At 33.5% G+C, this 20,365-nt stretch overlaps 1 protein-coding gene across 2 annotated transcripts in view; it reads left to right on the forward strand.

Moving 5' to 3' along the window:
- Positions 1–20,365, forward strand: part of ZFYVE9 (zinc finger FYVE-type containing 9) — a 130,120-nt gene that overhangs the window by 68,680 nt on the left and 41,075 nt on the right. For both annotated transcript variants that reach the window (XM_074334715.2, XM_074334716.2), the window contains 3 exons: positions 4,676–4,796; positions 8,192–8,314; positions 10,121–10,276. In XM_074334715.2, the coding sequence (XP_074190816.2) occupies positions 4,676–4,796; positions 8,192–8,314; positions 10,121–10,276 (400 nt within the window). The remainder of the gene's footprint in view (positions 1–4,675; positions 4,797–8,191; positions 8,315–10,120; positions 10,277–20,365) is intronic.

Raw genomic sequence — 20,365 nt, forward strand, 5'->3', positions numbered from 1 at the left:
AGTTTAAAAATCAGTTGAAAACCGCTGACTGGTGGAAGACTCATATATGATTTACCTAAGGAAACTAGCTCATACTGTGCTGTCACCTCTACCATGTCTCTGTAGGCTGTACTAGTCACAATTTTGTGGCTAATGGGATTCTCTTTCCTTGGGGCCTAATTTTCAAAAGGGAATAAATACCAGCTACTTTTTTTGGAGTCAATGAGAAAACAGATTCACTTAGCACCAAAGTTAGAAAGTATCCAGACAGGAACCTTTTATACCGTGAGATGCTTTCTATTGCCGACTGCCTCCTTGAATTTGGTGGTCAAGACTATAATATAATAAGGCTGTTAATTCCAACTAAGTAAATGTGTCTGTCTTTTTTTTTTTTTTTTTTTTAAATAAAACAAGAGGATAAAAATTTGGATGAAGTTTTTGCTTTTAAAGTTTTCATAGAATTGTTAGTTACTATTTATTACATTATGTTCAATAATTTTCAGAAACATATAATTTGTGGATTTGGTTGTAAATGAAATTGCATAATATTAAGATTAGATTTATTGACATATAGAGCTAAATTTCCTATTTGGTGAACAAACATTAAACCATGTCATATCTGTCTTCAAATATTTCTAAGTCTGTTTTTTGGGATTTTTTTATGGCTGCAGAGGACAGTAGCCAGAACTATGTCTTATTCTTCGTATCTGCATAGTGACTTTTTCAAGAAAGTTCCTTCTTTTTCTTTCAGTTGTTTATTTGGAAAAATTTCAAACTCACAAAAAAAGTTGCAAGAATAGTACAGTGAGCACCCATATACTCTTCACCTATATTTACCAGTTACCGTTTTGCCACATTTACTTAACCCCCCCCCAATGAACCATTTGAGGATTAGTTGTGCTTCATCACTTAATACTTGAGCTTATCTCCCCTAAGAACAAGTCATTTTCTTGCATAAGCACAATATAATTATCATATGAGAAAGAAAGTTAACATACACTTTTGTTATCTAATATGTAGTCCATATTCAGATTTCCTGTGTTGTACCAATAATGTTCTTTACAGCTTTCATTTATACATATATGCACATATATGAAAACTTTTTTATTAAATAAAATATTTTTTTTTTAAATTAGGATCCCATCAAGGATCACAATTGCATTTAGTTGTAATGTTCTTTGAGGTTTTCTTTAATTTAGAAAAGTTATCCCACTTTTTAAAAATTATCTTTCATATTACTGTGTTTAAGTAGACCAAGGCAGTTCAAACCAGCGTCCTTCAAGGGTCAGCTGTATTTTCAGGCCACGGTTGGGAATTCATGTATGTGGAGGGCTGACTTAAGTTATATGCGATTTTTGACTGGGTGAGTTGTGGGCGCTCCTAACTTCTGTGTTGTTCAAGGGTCAACTGTATTAATATCTTTGGAAGCATCTAGGCCATGTTTTGCGTAAAGTCCCTAATTTGTATTTGTATGATTTTTTTGCATGATTAATTTCAGATTAAACAATTTTGGCAAGAATAATAATACCACATAAGTGATGGTCACTTCTTAGTGGAACACATCAAGAAGTATCAATTTGATAATTGGTTAAATTGATGTCTCCTGTGTTTCTCCACTGCTAAAGTAGCTTTTCCTCTATGCAATTAATAAGTAATGTGAGGGGTGACACTTTGAGACTATGAGTGTCCTGTTCTCCAGCAATCTTTCTGCCAGTGATTCTATTGTCCTTTAACAATTTTTGCCTGAATCAATGATAACTATGATGTTTATCCAGTGATGACTTTTTCCTATTAAATTTCTTAAAAAAAAAAATTTCTTTTCATCTCTTAAATTGTATGATAGGTTCTTAAAACATAAAATTGTTTGTTTCTAATAGCTTTTTGGTAGAGTCTTTAGTTTTCTCTATATAGAATCATGTTATCTACAAATAGTGATAGTTTTACTTCTTCCTTCCCAGTTTGGATGCCTTCTGTTTCTTTTTCTTGCCTAATTGCTCTGGCTAACATAAATTTTTTGGAATGAATGAGGAAGCTCTAGTGAATGAATGTTATAGGGAACCAAGGTTCAGCTGTGTTTAAGAGAAACTAAGCCAAGTTAGTTATTTTATTTCTGTGCTCTCACATTGTTCAACACTCTATTTTAATATTTATCTGGTAAAATGAAGGAAAGCAAATTCTTTAAGGCCATACTGGAAAATATTTTTCTCATTTTTATGGCCTAGCAGAATACCTGGCGTTAAAAAGTTCTCAGTAAATGAAATGAATTCCTTTTCACAGATGGTATTTAAGTAGAGGCCAGATGAACACTTCTTATAATATTAAAAGGTGGATTTATGCATCATTAAAAAGCAACTTGGGATAGATTATTTTCTATACTAGGCCTTCAAATCTCTTAACCATGGCTTGCCAACAAAATTTTCTAATTTCCTTCCATATGATTGTGTACTAAGAACATTGCAAAATTTTAGCAAAGCCCACTAAATTATGGATAGTATAGACAAAAGCATGGCACGATAATGGTCTTTTTAAAAATATTTTTAATCTTTATCCAAGTATAAAATACATACAGTTCAGAGTGATATATAGGAATGGGGTTGGGAGCAGGGTGAAAAAGGTGAAGGCATTAAGAAATACAAATTGGTAGCTAATGCAGTATGGGGAATATAATCAGCAATGTTGTAAAGATCATGTAAGGTGCCAGATGGACACTGGACTTACCAGGGGGATCATGTCATAGACTGTGTAGGTGCCTGACCAATGCTCTATAGACCTGAAGCTGAAGTAAAATAATATTGAATGTCAGCTATAATTAAATATATAGGTATATATTTACAGGATGTGGAGTACAACATAGGGAAGATAGTCAGTGGTATTTTAACAGCTATATAAGATGCCAGGGGTAGTAGCTTGGTGGATTATCACTTATGAGGGGTTTAAATGTCTAACTATTATATTGCTTTGCACACCTGAAACTAATAAAAAAATAAATTAAAAAATACATACAGTAAAGTGTTTTAGGAGAGTTAATCTTTAGGAAACAACTTGATGAAGATATATAGATACATATGTAGACATACACACCCCATGTAACCATCACTCAGGTAAAGATATGGAACACTTCCATCACTCTAGAGGGTTCCCTCATGACCTTTTCCTGTCAATACCCCATTTTATTAAATTTCTTTTATATCTTTTCCCCAAGGTAAGCATTATTCTGATGTGTATCACCATGGATTAGTTTTACCTGTTCTTGAATTTCATATAAATGGAAACATAATAATATATAATGTTTTGTATCTAGCTTCTTAAACTAATATTTGTAAGATTCATCCATATTGTATGTATCAACAGTTAATTTTTTTGTTGAGTAGTATGCCATCATATGGATATATCACAATTTATCTATTTTCCTGTTAATGGACATTTGGATTATTTCCAGTCTTTGGCTATTACTAATTGAATAAAGCTGCTACAAACATTCTTATGTATTTTAAAACACAGTTTTTAAATGTCCTTTTAAAAACTTTTTTAAAGAATGATTTTCACATTTTACTTATTTATTATAAATTTTATTGGGGAATATTGGGGAACAGTATGTTTCTCCAGGGCCCATCAGCTCCAAGTCGTTGTCCTTTAGTCTAGTTGTGGAGGGCGCAGCTCAGCTCCAAGTCCAGTCACCGTTTTCAATCTTTAGTTGCAGGGGGTGCATCCCACCATCCCATGTGGGAATTGAACCAGCAACTTTGTTGTTGAGAGCTTATGCTCTAACCGGCTGAGCCATCAGGCAGCCCCTCTGGAAGCTCAGATGCAGCTTGTTGTCTTCAATATTGTTGTGGAGGGCGCAGCTCACTGGCCCATGTGGGAATCGAACCAGCAACCCTGTTGTTCAGAGCTCGCGCTCTAACCAACAGAGCCATGTGGCCGCCCCTTCTTTTTCTTTCTTGAGTGATGGAGAATATGGAGAGAAAAGCATCATTTTAATAGATCTTTAAGTATAATTTATCAAGTTGTTAATGAAGTGGATTTAATCCCACCCAAAACATGTTTTGCAACATTATACTTTTAAGTGTGATCATATTAATGCAAAGAAAAGTGAACTTGAAGTTTTATTTCATTGCATAGTAATGAAAACAGTGATCTATTTTAATCTCTATCTTATCAAAGTTAATTTTTTTCTCTTTTTTTTATTGTGGTAAAATATACATAACATAAAATTTATCATCTTAACCATTTTTAAGTACACAATCCAGTGGCATTGAGTACATTTGTGTTGTACAACCATCACCACTGTTCTCAAAGTTAATTTGAAAAAGCAGTATAAATGAGACTTAACTATACCCAAATTTGTTAAAAGGTTCAGATGTTACAAGATAATATTGAAGTTTTGTTGTCATTGCAGTTTTTAAAAATATTTTTCTTTTATGGCAAAAGAAAGCTTTACCTCTTCAAGGCTACAAGTCTTCTTCTCTCATTACTATGATTTGATGATGCCAAAAGGAGAAACTGTACAATTGGAAACATTTTCATAGTATATAAGCCTGGTCCTTTGGGAAACCCAGGTTAATGAATAGCTTGTGTTATCTTTCAAAAGTATGAATTCTAAATTTTCACTTAAATTCCCATTTATATTCTTGACTATATTCTGCCAAAGTCTTGAACTCTCTATAATGCTCACTTTACTATTTGCTTTTCCTAGACGGATATTTCTCTATTCTCTGGGAGTATAACTCAGGTTGGAAGTCCTGTTGGCAGTGCAATGAACCTTATTCCTGAAGATGGCCTTCCTCCCATTCTCATCTCCACTGGTGTAAAAGGAGGTTTGTGGACTTATATGTTTAAACAGAAATAGTTGTATATGCCAAATATTGCCTTCTAATTAGGGGAAGGAGATAGAATTTGAGTGACAACAACCCTTCTCTTCTCCAACAAAAAATGCAACTACTCAGTGCCATGAAAATAATTGTTGCTGTTATTGATTGTTTTAGAGTAGGTATTTGTGCTTTTGTATTACAATGTTATTTCATTCATTAGAAGGATATAATATTTTTAATTGTAATATAAATGTAGTTCATTGGTAGTTTTTATGTATATTTTAAAGCACACAATACTCTGAAGAGTTTCTTGTGGTTTTAGGATTGGCCCACTTGATACAGTCAGTACATTAAGTTTTTGTTTTGAGTTTAATATACATTTTAAAAATGTGTATAATAAGGGTAAGGCATTGAACTAAAATAGCACTTTTACTGTTAAAAAATAGTTTTAGTGAGTCTTGGTAAGAAGTAAAATTATTACCCAATTAAAAGAATGCTTATCTTTATGTGCAAGTTGATATATCCAGATAAGGATCCAATCAGTGCATTTTTAAGAGATGATTTATTAATCTCTTGAAAATCTCTCTTCACTTTTTTCCTAGTCTCTTACCTGGTCTTCCTGCCTTCAGTCTTTTTCTCCTATATTTTGTCTTCCATATTGTTGCCAGTTATCTTTCTAAGTATAGATATTATCATATATTGCTCTTGCTTAGAAATATTCAATGAATTCCCAATGCCTTCCGTATAAATTACTTATATTATCATACAATGTTCCTTAGAAACTTTATCTCAACTTATCTTTATAGCTTTATTTCCAGCCAATGCCCCACTTTACATGCATACTACAGTTTTTTACTTTTTTTTATATTTATTTTTCATACTTTCATGCTTTTTCTTCTGCTGTGGAAGAGTTGGAAGAGAAGGGACTTCAGAGCTGGACAAACCTGAATTTTAATTTCATACCATTTTATTCTAGTTTTGTGATCCAGTGGGCATTTTATCCTCTCTGAATCTTTTTTCCTAGTCTTTGAAAAAAAATTAGGTAACTATACCTACTTAAGAGTCATGAATATTAAATCAGGTTTTATACCTGAAAGTACATAGCAAGAAAAGTGTCTGGTAGAAAGTAGGCATGTAGTTAATTTTTCCCTTTCTTCCTTTCCTGTGTCTAGAATACCCTTCTATACTATAGACTCCTTGAAGAATTCCTCAACCTTTCAAAATCCAGATTAATGGAAAACTGTTCTCTGAATCCTTGTGTAGGCTACTACCTCCATAGTCGTGTTTTGCATCATCTCTTTTCTAATAGAAATTCTTGTAGACTGTTACTACGTTAACACTTTTCTCCTTGTAAGTTAGCTATTTGATACGTCTGATTCTTTCACTTAGACCATGAATTCCTTCAGTCTTAGTTCATGTTTGCATCTTCTGCTGCTAGCGTAGTGCTGGGCTTATAGGGCTGGGCTTTCAGCAGTGTTGACTGAATGTATCATACTATCAAATCCAGCTGTGTTCCAGATAGCTAAAAAATGAACTTTCACATAAAGTTAAACATTCTGATGCTTTTGTTCCTTTACCAGGACCCCAGAAAAATATTCTTTTTTTTAGTAAAATTACTACTTAGGTTTCCAATTTTGGTTATTTTAATAAATCTTAGCTCAATAAGAAATTAAATTGGCCAGCTCTGTCAAAATAAATAAGAATGCAGGGTTCCATTTTCATTAAAAGTCACATCCATTGAATTTAATTGTCAAAACCTCTCCTAACAAGAAACAACAACTAGTTATCTATATTTACTATCTCGTCACCACAATTTTGCAATTTGTACTCCAGTGAAATACTTCAGAAAAAAAATTTTTAAGTCACTTAGTGTTTCTCTCTTTAATAAATATTTCCATTGATAGGGTAGACATGTCCCATACATCCAAATAACAGGTTTTTGGTTTCTCTTGGTCAATGGGAAATGGTGTTACTTTGTTTTACCTGGCTGTCCCTTAATGATGCATTGTATATAAGACCAATGAAACAAAACGCAACTTCCAGGTTTTCAATTCCTTTCCCATATCTTTCCCATATTCTACAGTGGTTATTACCCATGATTTTGACATCAAGCTGAGAGGACTACCATCTTCAAAATGGGATGGCTGAATATTACATAGTACTGTACTTGTAGGCATTAAATGGGAAGGGTGCTATTCAGAGCCTCAAGTATTAACTTGTCCATGTCCAGAATCTAATGTGTGATTTGCGGGTGATTTTGGTGATAATATGTACTGAACTCTTGACTTTTATATAGAGGCATTCTTTCATGAAACCAGTCACTTAAGATACTTTAGTTTATTTTCTGTGTGCATTTTTTAAAGTTTAATTTTTTATTGATAAAAAGTTCAAACTATACAAAAGGTTATAGAGTAAAAAGTAGGATTCCCCTCTAACCCAACCCCTACACAGTCTTTTCAGAAGTAACTAGCATATTATCACTTTCTTATGGATTATGTTAAATGTTGGTCTTAGAACACATAATATATAAAATTCTTGTTATGATAGTTGGAAAATTTTTTTTGGTATTTTATTTATTTATTTTTAATTTTTATTAAATTTATTGGAGTGACATTGGTTAGTAAAGTTATATAGGTTGTAAGTGTACAGTTTTATAATACATCATTTGTCTATTGAATTGTTTACCACCCAGAGTCAGTTCTCCTTCGATCACCATATATTTGACCCCCTTTCCCCTCTTCTACCACCCTCCCTCCCTCCTTACCCTCTGGTAACCACTAAACTGTTGTGTCTGTCTATGAGTTTTTCTTTGTTTGTTTGTTGCTTTCAGTTTTGTATCCCACATATGACTGAAGTCATATGATTCTTGACTTTTTCTGTCTGACTTATTTCACTGAGCATGATAATATCAAGATCCATCCATATTTGCACAAATGGCAGTATTTCACCTTTTCTTATGGCCGAGTAGTATCCCAATGTGTATATGTACCACATTTTCTTTATCGAATCATCAATCGAAGGACATTTTGGTTGTTTCTATGTCTTGGCCACCATGAATAATGCTACAGTGAACATAGGGGTACATATGAGTATATCTCTAGGGATGGAGAATTTTTATTTTTTAATAAAAGGGCTGTCTTTAGATAGTGACACAAACCATTTTTTGGAGAAATCTATACATAGGATAATCATGTTGTCACCTAAACTGAACTGGGTCGCTTGAGAGTGAAAGGTGGCACTATTAATATGATACTGGGATAACAGGTACAAGTGTATGTTCACCCTATCTATAAATCAAATGCTTGTCTGTTTCCTGTGAATAATCAACCTCTTCCTCTATCAAATTTCTTTCTAGATTTGTCCCGTTAGCCAATCTTTAACATTGTTTTCTCCCGTTACAGACTATGCTGTGGAAGAGAAACCATCACAGATTTCAGTAATGCAGCAGTTGGAGGATGGTGGCCCTGACCCACTTGTATTTGTTTTAAATGCAAATTTGTTGTCAATGGTTAAAATTGTAAACTGTAAGTTAGAAATTTATTTTTTAAAATAAAAATGAGATACTATACTGACTCACAGATAATAAATAAAGCTTTCAAATTCATTGCACAGAAGTATTTTTATAGAGCTACATGTTACTGAAAATTGGGTACTGAAGAAGTTGGTTTGTATAAAATAATATATCCCAGAGGACAGCCATGGGACTAACTGAAACTCTTTCTTTTAGTCATAGGGGTGATATAGATGAATTCCCTATGGAAGAAAGCCAAACAAAACTTGAATCAGTCTGACTTAAGTTCTTTTTGAGATGGATATGTTATGTCACAATTTACCACTGGAATAACTGGTGGTGCATAAATTACCCAGTAGAATTAAATGATTTACATGCTAGATTTAAATCTCAGAAAACTTAATCACGTTGCAAAACCTTAATTGGAAGAAGTGTTAACTAACACACAGTAAAACTTCAGTACCTCTTAAGATTCAGAAGAAACTTCTCAGTTCTTGGTGCTAGCTTCTTGGACATCAGAATGAGAGAGAGGACAGTAATTTAAAATCTTAATTCCAAGATGGTATTGGAAAATAGAGAACACATTTATCCTGGATGAATATTAATAGGCATAGTTTTGGAGAGTAGAAGGGAGCACTGGGTAACAGTCCTCTTGTTCCCACTATGTGCTTGTTTTAAGTTGACCTTAGAAACCAGAAACACCTTTTTCCTTAGAGGTTCTACGCTGATAAAATGCAGGTTTCTGGTTTACTTGCTACTCATACCCTTTGGCCAGTTATTAGTGCTTGCCACCTTTCCTTCTAGGACCAGATTTTAAAATAATTTGCTCAAAATTTCAATTTATAATATCTAGTTTATAAGTTATACTTAGAAAATGGCTAACATGGATTTCATGAAATGTACACCAACTTAATAAAGTTGGTTTGGGTACCTCCTGTTTAGGTATATAAAGCAACAATTCCCAAAGTGAAAGAAAGGGATCTTAGTTTTGATTTACATTGTGGTATCCAAAATTTTATTTGAATCCTTTTTCAATTCCTTTGGGGATCCCATTGCATTGGAGTACAAATGATGAAAGTGTCAAGGATTGAACATTATTTTTAACTACATACAGTTTATGCTATTGGGACTCTACATAGCCATAAAGTGAAGAAGTGAAAGTAAGTAGTTCAGAAAAGCTATCCTTTTCACTACTTTTTACAGCGTGAAGTCAAGTAAAGTCATGTTGATTATCTAGAATTTTCTCCCAGAAAGGACTATAATTGAAATAGCTAGAATCTTTCAGTTATAGATTAAATTTAATAAGTATACATAAAATGTATTTTTTTAGGCCACAGCCTGAACTCAAAGCTATAATGTTGGCTTTTATTATTGTTGTTTCTACTCTCACATAGTAATTATTTCTCTTGTTAAAGTGAATCGTTTTTTACACAGGTGGGGAAATATATTTTTTAATCATTATTATCAAGGATATGTAGTTTGGTTTTATTTATTTTATCTTTAATGGAGTGTTGTTTCTTTCAATAATTACACCTTTTAATAATAGGAGTGAAAAGTTTTCTGTGTATTTCTTTTACTATTATTTCTTTTCCCTTCCAATTGTTTTTCTAAGTGTTTGCCTAGAGCCAGAGGCATTGGTATATTTTATTTTCTATTATAGTCTTTAGCTCAATGCAGTGACAATTCACAGTTGAATTATAGAGACTCAGTATGATCTGTTTTACTCTTTGCTATTATTATAACATAAATTTCTGTACGTTTTTTTAAGGGTAAGAATTGAGAGGAAGGTCTTTATTTTATATTTTTATTCCATCTATAGATGTGAACAGGAAGTGCTGGTGTTTCACAACCAAAGGAATGCATGCAGTGGGTCAGTCCGAGATAGTCATTCTTCTACAGTGTCTACCGGATGAAAAGTGCTTGCCGAAGGATATCTTTAATCATTTTGTGCAGCTTTATCGGGATGCTCTGGCAGGTGGGAATGCTTTATGATTTAATCTGCACTCTTTATAGATGATAAAAAGTTTTGGTCACAGATGCAAAATAATAGTCTTAAATTTGGAAGTTTGGCATTGGTGTTGATATTGGTGGCAAATTAGAATTTGCCTTGGTTTGAGGAAGTTATAAATTTTAATCTTTACCTGGTGTGGTTATTTTATAAAGGCTGGAATCAAAAGTTGTAAGAGAATCCATTGAGCTTGATGTAAGAATATTTTCCTTTGAGTAGCTTAGGGATCTACTGGCTATTGATACCCAGTAGAAGGAAGCATAATCATAACTTTCTAGTTGTTTCTTCAGTTAACAATACTTATATAATCATAATGTAAATACTCTATATTTAATTTTCAAGTTTCAAGAACCACTAGCATGAATAACTTGTTTCAAAATAAATTGTAAATATTATTTACTGTAGCAATGTAAAAGTACATGCATAGCTACTAAAAGCTGGAGAAGACTAAGGATGCCAATATAAAGACATACTATTAAAAGTTGAGAGAGAAAGAAATTGCAAGGTTATATGGCAGTCCTGGTTTTAATTTTTGAGGAGCCTCCATACTGTTTTCCATAGTGGCTGCACCAGTTCACATTCTCACCATCAGTGTACAAGGGTTCCCTTTTCTCCACATTCTCACCAATACTCATTATTTTAAAACTGATTTTTAAAAAAGCTATTGTAGGAATCCAGCAAAAAATGAAGAAATTATCAGGGTTTAATTTAAGTAATGGTGTAGGAATAAAGAGTGTTAAAGAGCCATAAAAGGCAACGATGCTTTAGTTCAATAGGATTTGATAACTAATTAGATGTGAGGAGTGAGAGAGAATGAGTCAAAGTTGGCTTCAGATTTCTGTCGTGGGCATCTGAGTGGATGCTGTTCTTATTCATTGGGATAATGAATAGAAGAAGAGCAGATTTGGCAGATGATCTGCTCTTTGCTCAGTGTGTTGAATTTGAATAATGACAACAGATAATGATATGTAAGTAGAATATGAATAAATGGATATTGACCTCAGGAGATAGATCTGGACTAAAACACAGATTTGGGAGACCCAGCATTTATGTGGTAGTTGAAACTGTGGTTGTGAATGGGATAGGCCAGTGTGACAAGACTAGAGCTGTGAAATACCGACAAGGAAAGGTGTGAATCATTATGTGAGTCATTAAAATATGTTTAGCATAAATGGTTACTCATTTTTTTAAAAGTATCCTTATATATCAGTAGAGTCCATTTTAACTATTACATTAAAATGCAAAAATTCTACAACAAAAAAATTACTTGAAACTGAAAGTAAGATAAATGGTGATAGTCTAAGGTCAGACTATAATACATCTAAGCCATCTAAAGTATTATGATAATATAGGATGAGGGCATGTAAATATATATCTAAGTAAATAGCATTTCAAAAGCATGAACTAGTGACTGTAAGAGTCTCTCCTTGAATAGGGATCATTTCACAGCTCATAAAATATGCGGACTAGAATGTATTTTTGATCGTCTAGTGAACTATTTTTTAGATGAGGAAAATGAAACGCAGAAATGAAACCCAGATGAGTCAGTGGCTTGTCTAACTCACAGACCTAATTGGTGGCAGAATTAGGACTAAAGCTCCCAGACCAGTATTCTTTACTTTATGTCAGTAGCCTCTGTGTATATATCTCTGTATATACTAATAAATAGTACAACAGTTTTTTAAAAAAACAGATATACATAATATCTGTGATATGCAGGTTTTATTAAGAATCCTGTTTTTAGATAATCAGGGTAGCAACTTGATATATTATTTCACTATGATATTTTTATAACTGGAAACATATTTTAAGTGTTCTAAAATGATCCCAATTCGTTATTTTCTTTCTGTGTAGCATATTGTATGGAATTGGCAAATTGTATCTTAATTTTCTCTTGAGAGTGAAAGCCTTGAATACTCTATCACTTGCTTAATGGTTCCTCTGCCATAAATCACTCAAAAAGCCTTAGAAGCCCTTAAATGAACTTTCTTTATAATTTCCTATGAAATTTTAATCTAAACTACATGTATTTAATAATAATAATATATATGTGTATGTATGTTTCTTAGCATATACATATAGTCATTATATAGTCATACATAGTAGCTTATGCTTTCCACAGTAAGGGGGAAAATTGTGTTTTGTGAGTAATGATATTCTGAGAGTTTCAGGATGCCTTCTGATTATTATAGTGCCATGGGAGATTTTAGATTCTATTTTGTTTCTCTCCATCTCCTACCTCTTCTTCTATGGTTTGTACTTGCTTTTTTTTAAACATTCAGAACATAGATTTGAATGAAATGGGAATTACATCTACCACATTATTCTTTCTGGAATTAATCTCTGGTTGTTTCCCTCTCTTACTCAAAAATCTTTATTGGCTCTATATTGTCTTTAGAATAAACTGTGTACTCCAACATTCAGTATTCTACATTATCTGAGCCTGTATTTTTATTCTCATTTCCCACTAGTAGTCCGCCCATACTTTCACTGTACAATGATTTCCTGCTTCATTACTCCACCCCGTACCACGCCATTTCCCAACATCTCAACTATCTGAATCCTTCAGTTCTCTGAAGTCTTAACTCAAAGATCACTTTCTCCATGAATTCTTCTCCTATATAGAAGTAATCCCTTCTTCTAAATTCATTTAACAATCTTAAAAAAAATTATTTGGTGTATACAAAGGTTTATAAATACATATTTTAATATTTATGCAATTTATAAAGCATGATAACAAAATAAACACCCATAAACAAAATACCAAACTTGGGAAATAAAAATGACCGATCCACTGAATCTCTTTCTCTTTACTTTCCTGATTACATTTTTCTTCCAAACCTCCCATGTCCAACCCCTAGGTAACCACTCTCTTTAGTCTTGTGTTATACTTTTCTTGTTTTCCTTTATAATTATATCGCAAACGCTCACATCTCTAAGGATTATGACATATTATTTTACATGTTTTTAAACTTTATACAATTAGTATCACACTATTTTATGTGGTTTGCTTTTTTCACTCCATCATGTTTTTGACATTTATTCATAGCTCTAGTGGTTCTTGTTTATTCATTTTCATGCTACTGTTTTATACTTATTACATAAATTTACCAGAATGTATTAATTCTTCTGATGAACAATTTGCTGTTCTTACCAGTTTATTGTTATTCAGACACGCTCTTTAAAATTTTTGTAGATGTACAGTTAGGAGTAGAATTACTGGTTTACAGGGTTTGGATATCTTCAACTTTATTAGATGATGTTAAAAGTGTTTCCCAGAGTGGTTTACCAGTTTATATCTTCTTGTCCCCATCCCCAGTGTATAAGAGTTGCCAACATTTGATATTATCAGAGTTTTAATTTTCGCCAGTCTGGTGGGTATAAAATGGTATCTCATTTTGATTTGTGTTTTACTGATTATTAATGAGGCTGAGCATATATTCATATATTTATTGGCCATACTATTTGTCTTCTGTGACATACATGTCCCTGTTTATGTCTCTCACTAATGTTTATTATGTTAGTATTCTCTTGAGAATTTCTTTAATTTTTTTTTTTTTACATACATACTCGTCTATGACATTTTTTTTTTTAACAGTTCTTATTCAGTATGTATCAGTTTTCTATTGCTGTGTTTCTAAGCCACATACTCAGTGCCTTGAAACAACACAAATTTATTATCTCACAATTTCCCTGGGCACAGATTTGCTGAATCTTCTGCTCAGGGTACTTCAAGGTGTCAGCCGTGCTGGGGTTCTCATTTGGAGCTTAGGGTCCTCTCTATGGTTGTTGACAGAATTCACTTTCTTGCAGATCATCATTTTCCTGACAGCTGTTGGCTCCTAGATACTGCATTCCATTCCTTGACTCATGTATCCATAGACAGTTTACAACATGGTTGTTTGCTTTCTTCCATTATCAGCAGGAGTGTGTCTCTTTGCTTTGAATCTCTCCTTTAGACCTAGATTTAAAGGTCTTTTGTCAGGCCCACACTGATAACCTCCCTATTGATTAACTTAAAGTCAGTTGATCAGTAACCTAATCATGGGAGTGACATCCCATCGTATTCACAGGTGCTCCCCACTCAAGGGGAGGGAATTAAACAAGACATACATCCCAGGAGGTGGAATTCTGCCTACCACACAGAATTTCTAAGAATAGTTTATGACACAGACCTAAACATACTTTATCTGTTCACTTAATACTTTCCCTAGTCTCACTAAGAAAAATTGTTTTCTTTTATATTCAATTATCAATTCAACATCAGTATCAATATTCAATTCAGTCAAAATTATTAATTACATTTGCCATCATATTTTCTCCATAGCTGTTGTATCCTGTGTTTCCCTCTGGACTTGCTTTTCTTGCTGAAATACTTCTTTTTATTCATTGTGTTAGTGAAGGTGTGTGATTGGTAAACACCATTAGTCTTTGTATGTCTGAAATTTTTTCTTTGTTATCACTCTTGAGTAATAAAATTCTGGGTTAACAGATTCCCTCCCTCTCTTCCTTTCATTCCTTCCTTTCACTTCCCCTTAGCAAGTACTTTGAAGATATTACTCCATTGTCTTCTGACGTGTCCTGTAGCCTAGTTTTTCGTTTTTCTTTTTTAATAGGTAGTGGTTTGGTGGCTTTTAGGATTTTGTCTTTATCTTTGATTTTCTGCAAGCACACTACTAGAGTTCTCTGTGTGAGATTTTTTAGTCAGTTTTTTGAGTTAATAATTTATATACTTTAAAGCTCACTTTTTAAGACATATTGTTCAGTGAGTCTAGACCAACATATAGTCATGTAACCACCACCAAAACCAAGATACAAAATATTTCCATCATCTCTAAACCTTACCTCATGCCCCTTTGTGTTTTAACCCCTTACCCTCTGCCCTGGCAATTATTGATCTGATTTGTGTCACTAGTTTTACATTTTCCAAAAGGTCATATAAATCAAATCACACATTTGTGTTTGGCTTATTTCATTTAGCATAATGCTTTTGAGATTAATTTATCCATATGGTTGGATGGATGGAGGTACCATATTTTGTTTATTCATTCACCTGCAATATATGAAGAGTTCTGCTTGTTTGGATCCTTGCCAGCACTTGGTACTGCTTTGCTTTTTTTTCTTTTCTAATGAGTGTGTAGTGTACCTCATTGTGGTTTTAATTTGCATTTCCCTAATGACTATTGATATTGAGCATCTTTTCATATGCTTATTTACTATCTGTACCTCTTCTTTTGCCCATTTAAAAATTGGCTTGTTTTCTTACTGAGTTTTTAGTGCTTTGTAAATTTTGGGTACGGGTCCTTTATCATATAGTGCGTTTTTCAAATACTATATTCCAATCCATGACTTGTCTTTTCATTTTTAAACTGTCTTTCCAAGAGTAGAAGTTTTAAATTTTGATGAAATCCAATTTGTGAGTTTTTCTTTTCTAGTTTATACTTTCCTAAGAAATCTTTGCCTCAATTCAAAGTCCCCCAAATTTTCCTCAAAGTCCCCTATATTTATTTCTAGAAGTTTTATAGTTCTAAGCTCTTACATATAGATTTATGATCCTTTTTTGGGGGAAGGGGAACAGGACTTTATTGGGGAACAGTGTGTACTTCCAGGACTTCTTTTTTTTTTCCCCTCCAAGTCAAGTTGTTGTCCTTTCAATCTTAGTTGTGGAGGGCGCAGCTCAGTTCCAGGTCAGGTTGCCGTTGCTAGTTGCATGGGTGCAGCCTACCATCCCTTGCGGGAGTCGAACTGGCAACCTTGTGGTTGAGAGGATACGCTCCAACCAACTGAGCCGTCCAGGAGCTCAGCGACAGCTCAGCTCAAGGTGCCATGTTCAATCTTAGTTGCAGGGGGCATGGCCCACTGTCCCTTGCGGGACTCAAGGAGTTGAACTGGCAACCTTGTGGTTGAGAACCCACTGGCCCATGTGGGAAACCAACCGGCAGCCTTCGGAGTTAGGAACACAGAGCTCTAACTGCCTGAGCCACCGTGCTGGCCTTATGATCCATTTTTGAGTTAATTTTTTTATTGAGGTATAGTTGACTTACGGGGTCAGACAATTGTTCACGAACTCATCCTAGAAAAAGTGCTACATACCTCATTGATGAATATCACTACCGTCACCTTCGAAGTACTCCCCTTGGGAAAATATGCACTGACACCAGCACCTAGTCCATCCTTCAAAGCATTTTTAGAACTCTTTTTCTGGAATGGCCATCAGAGCTGCCGTCATATTACCCTTGATGTCCTGAATGTCATCAAAATGTCTTTCTTTCAATGTTTCCTTTATCTTCGGGTAAAGAAGGAAGTCATTGGGGCCCAGATCAGGTGAGTAGCGAGGGTGTTCCAATAGTTATTTGTTTACTGGCTAAAAAGTCCCTCACAGACAGTGCTGTGTGAGCTGGTGCATTGTCGTGATGCAAGAGCTGTGAATTGTTGGCGAAAAGTTCAGGTCGTCTAACTTTTTCATGCAGCCTTTTCAGCACTTCCAAATAGTAAGCCTGGTTAACTGTTTGTCCAGTTGGTACAAATTCATAATGAATAATCCCTCTGATATCAAGAAGGTTAGCAACATCATTGCAAAAAGTTTGCAAACTTAATTGTCAGACCTCGCACAATATATAAGTTTCAGGTGTACAGCATAGTGATTTGGCTTTCACCTGCATTTTGAAATGGTCACCACAGTAGGTTTAGTTACCATCTTTCACCTTACAAAGTTAATACAGTATTATTAACTGTATTCCCCGTACTATATGTTACATCACCTTGACTTATTTTATAACTGGAAGTTTGTACTTCATTTTGTGTTAATTTTTGTACAGGGAGTGAGGTGAAACTCGAGTCACGCCCGCACCTTTTTTTTTTTTGCTTATGGATATCCAATTGTTCCAGCATCATTTGTTATAAAGACTGTCGTTTCACCTTGGCACTGTTTTTGAATATTAGTTTACCCTATATGTATGGGTCTATTTCTGGACATTGTTCTGTTCCATTGGTTTGTATGTGTTCATGTATGTGGATTTCTTTTCATTTTCACTGCTGAGTACTCAAAGTATATTTTGATCTAAAAACACATTTCTTTCTTTAATTTGGAAAATTCTTAGTTATCATCCCTGAATATTACTTCTATTTAGTTCCCAACATTATCATCTTTTGTAACTCCTTTTTGATATTGGAGCCTCTGAAATCAGTCTTCAATATCTCTTAACTTGTTTTTTGTATAATTTGTCTCTTTGCCTTTCTGTGCTGCATCCTAGGGCTTAGTCTTCAATGAATTCTTCCAATTTGTATTTCTCTCTTCAAGAAAACTATTAATTTAAGAGAATTATTAAGGTGTATTGCTTAATATTGACATGGGCATAATAAAGTTAGCACATTGATTTTTAGCTTTACAGTTAGCAAAAATTCTGAACAAAGAAAGAAGATAGTTTTAAATACAGTATATAAATATTATCAACCTTGCAAGTTAAATCATTTTTACATTTATAAACTACTTTTTGTTCCCATTCAATCATTTGCAATTCTGTTTTGAGACACATGTGTCCTCTGTCAGCTATTCCTTAGAGTACCCTAAATCTAATCCTTGTGAATTGAGAGCAGAGTACATTTGTGTATCCTAAGTAGTATAGTAATGAGTATGATGTCACAATTGAAGCTGCCTTAAACCGTCCAGTGGCTTTCCACTGTGACTAGAATGAACTCCAAAACCCTTCCTTTGACCTGCAAGGTCCTATATCATCTCTACCCTAAAGATCTCTTTGACCATACCTCCTACTACTCCTTACATGGATCATCTTTGTTACCTTTGAACCCATCAATCTCATTTCCAACTCATGGCTTTTGCACTTACTGTTCTCAGACCTGGAACACAGCTACTCTTTCAGATCTTTCTTGGCTGGTTTCTTCTTTTCATTCAAGTCTTTTCTCAAATGTTTCTTCCTCAGAGGATTTTCCCTGGCCCTCTTGGCTAAAGAAACGTCCATCAAACACATTACCTTCCTTGGTTTATTTTCTTCCAAACACTTATCACTGATGTTACTAGCTGAAATTATTTATCTACCTCCATTAGAATATAAGCAACATGAAGGCAAGATTTTTATCTGTCTGGCTCAACTCTGTGTACCAGCTCTTAGAACAAACAGTCTGACATGTCAAAAAGGCTTAATAAAAAAAACTGGATTAAAGGAATTAATAAATTGCTATGATGTCACTAAGAACATTTTTTTTTTTTTTTTTTTTTTTTTTTTGTCATTTGTCATTTGGTGGAAAAGCACCTGGAGGAAAGGAGTTCTGAGAGAACACTTCTGCTAATAAAAGTGCTGTGCTTATTATTCTTGACTTCTTGTTCCCATTGGGACTTGGAGACAAAGGGAAGTACTATTTAGGTTAGCCTAAGATTGTTTCTGAGGCCCAGTGTTTTTGGTCCCTAAGAAGGAAAGACTATCAGTCACTTAGCGGGTCATTTGGGAAGTTTCTAAAGAACATCTTTTTTCTTTTTAGTATCTTTTTTTGTCACCTACTCTCATTCTAAAGTTTCCCTTATTTTTTATCTTTAAGTTGTGAACCCAGATAAACTTTTGGTTAATTTAAATTTCTTTCTCATATAGATTTATCAAATGACAATATATACTTCAGGGCACTGTATTACTGATTTGTATGTTATTACTAAATTTCATTCATCTTTTTTGAATTTTATTTTTATTAATAATTTTGTAATGTTACTAATAAAATTAAAGGATCCAAATACAATGGAGTTTGATCTTTTATTTTTTTAATGTGGAAGTTCATCTCAGTCTTAGGATATACATGAATATTAACTTAGGAAAACGTGTCTTTAGAATATTTTTAAGCCACCATCTCTTGTCCGTTTTCTACCCCCATAAGTATTTAGAAGAAAAATTATAGGTGAATTAAAGGAGGGGGGAAATAGAGATTTTTTTAAAAAGTAGCCTTTCAAAGAATATACACAAACATTTAATAAGGTGTTTATAAAAACATGATAGGTATCCTGTAAGTGTTTGTGGAATGACTGGCAGTCGAATTTTGTGCGTATTATCAAATATCTTATGTGTATCTCTTTTTTGGATCAGTGTCTAGTAGTATATATCATATGGTAAATGCTTCATCATTTCATGTCTTAGTAATTATTTCACATTTTAGTAGTTTTCCATTATTTCTAATGACCACAAAATTACAATTATAATTGCTTATTATCTTTGATATTTCTGAAGTAAGTCCCTTTTTCACCTGTAAAATAAGAAAAAGTTTCCTAACTAATGTGTTTCCAGGGAAAGAGGAACTTATTGGTGTTTTCACCATCATCAATAATTTTCTTGTTTTACCAGTTAAAGTATATTATCTTATGGTACCGGTTTTTATTTTATTTTTCCGGTGAATTGCGAACCTTTTTGATAAATTTATTTTGTATCTTTTTGTGAGCAAAGGAGCTATGGTATTGATGCTTTGTAAAGTACTTTTTCAACTGATGAGAAAGTAATGCAATTATTTATAAAGAGGTGATGTAAGACTAATACTTAATATTTATTGAGCATTTTACTACATGCTAGGCAGTGTGTTCATTGCTTTATGTGCACTATTTCATTTCTTCTTAACTGTATGAGATTCATAGTCTTGTTCCCATTTTACATATGAGCAAACTGAGAGGCACTGAGGACATAATTAACTTGCCCGAGATCATACACATAGCTGGTAAGTGGCTGAACCTAGGTTTTAATTTAGCTGTGTCTTCTCTGAATCCCGTGTTTCAAACCATAAGAAGAAATAAATGGCCTCAAGAGCTTTTTGAAATTACATGGTAAATCTCACAGATGCTCTAAACTGAGGAAATGAGCTTCTGTGAAGTATGCATGCTTAACTGCAGTTTATTGTATTACAGAGAACTCCAACTGTCTAAATTCTTTTGATGGCTTGAGGTTTAGTTATATTAATGTTTAAAAATATTACTGCTTATTGAAATAAGAGAAACATTTGCTTGAAAATTGTCCCATTCAAGTTGATCTAAGGATTGATAAATATGCTTTGAAACAAAGGAAACTGTTG

The sequence above is a fragment of the Rhinolophus sinicus genome, chromosome 14 (genome assembly GCF_057876585.1).
Source record: "Rhinolophus sinicus isolate RSI-liver-muscle chromosome 14, RSI-T2T, whole genome shotgun sequence".
Lineage (NCBI taxonomy): Eukaryota > Metazoa > Chordata > Mammalia > Chiroptera > Rhinolophidae > Rhinolophus > Rhinolophus sinicus.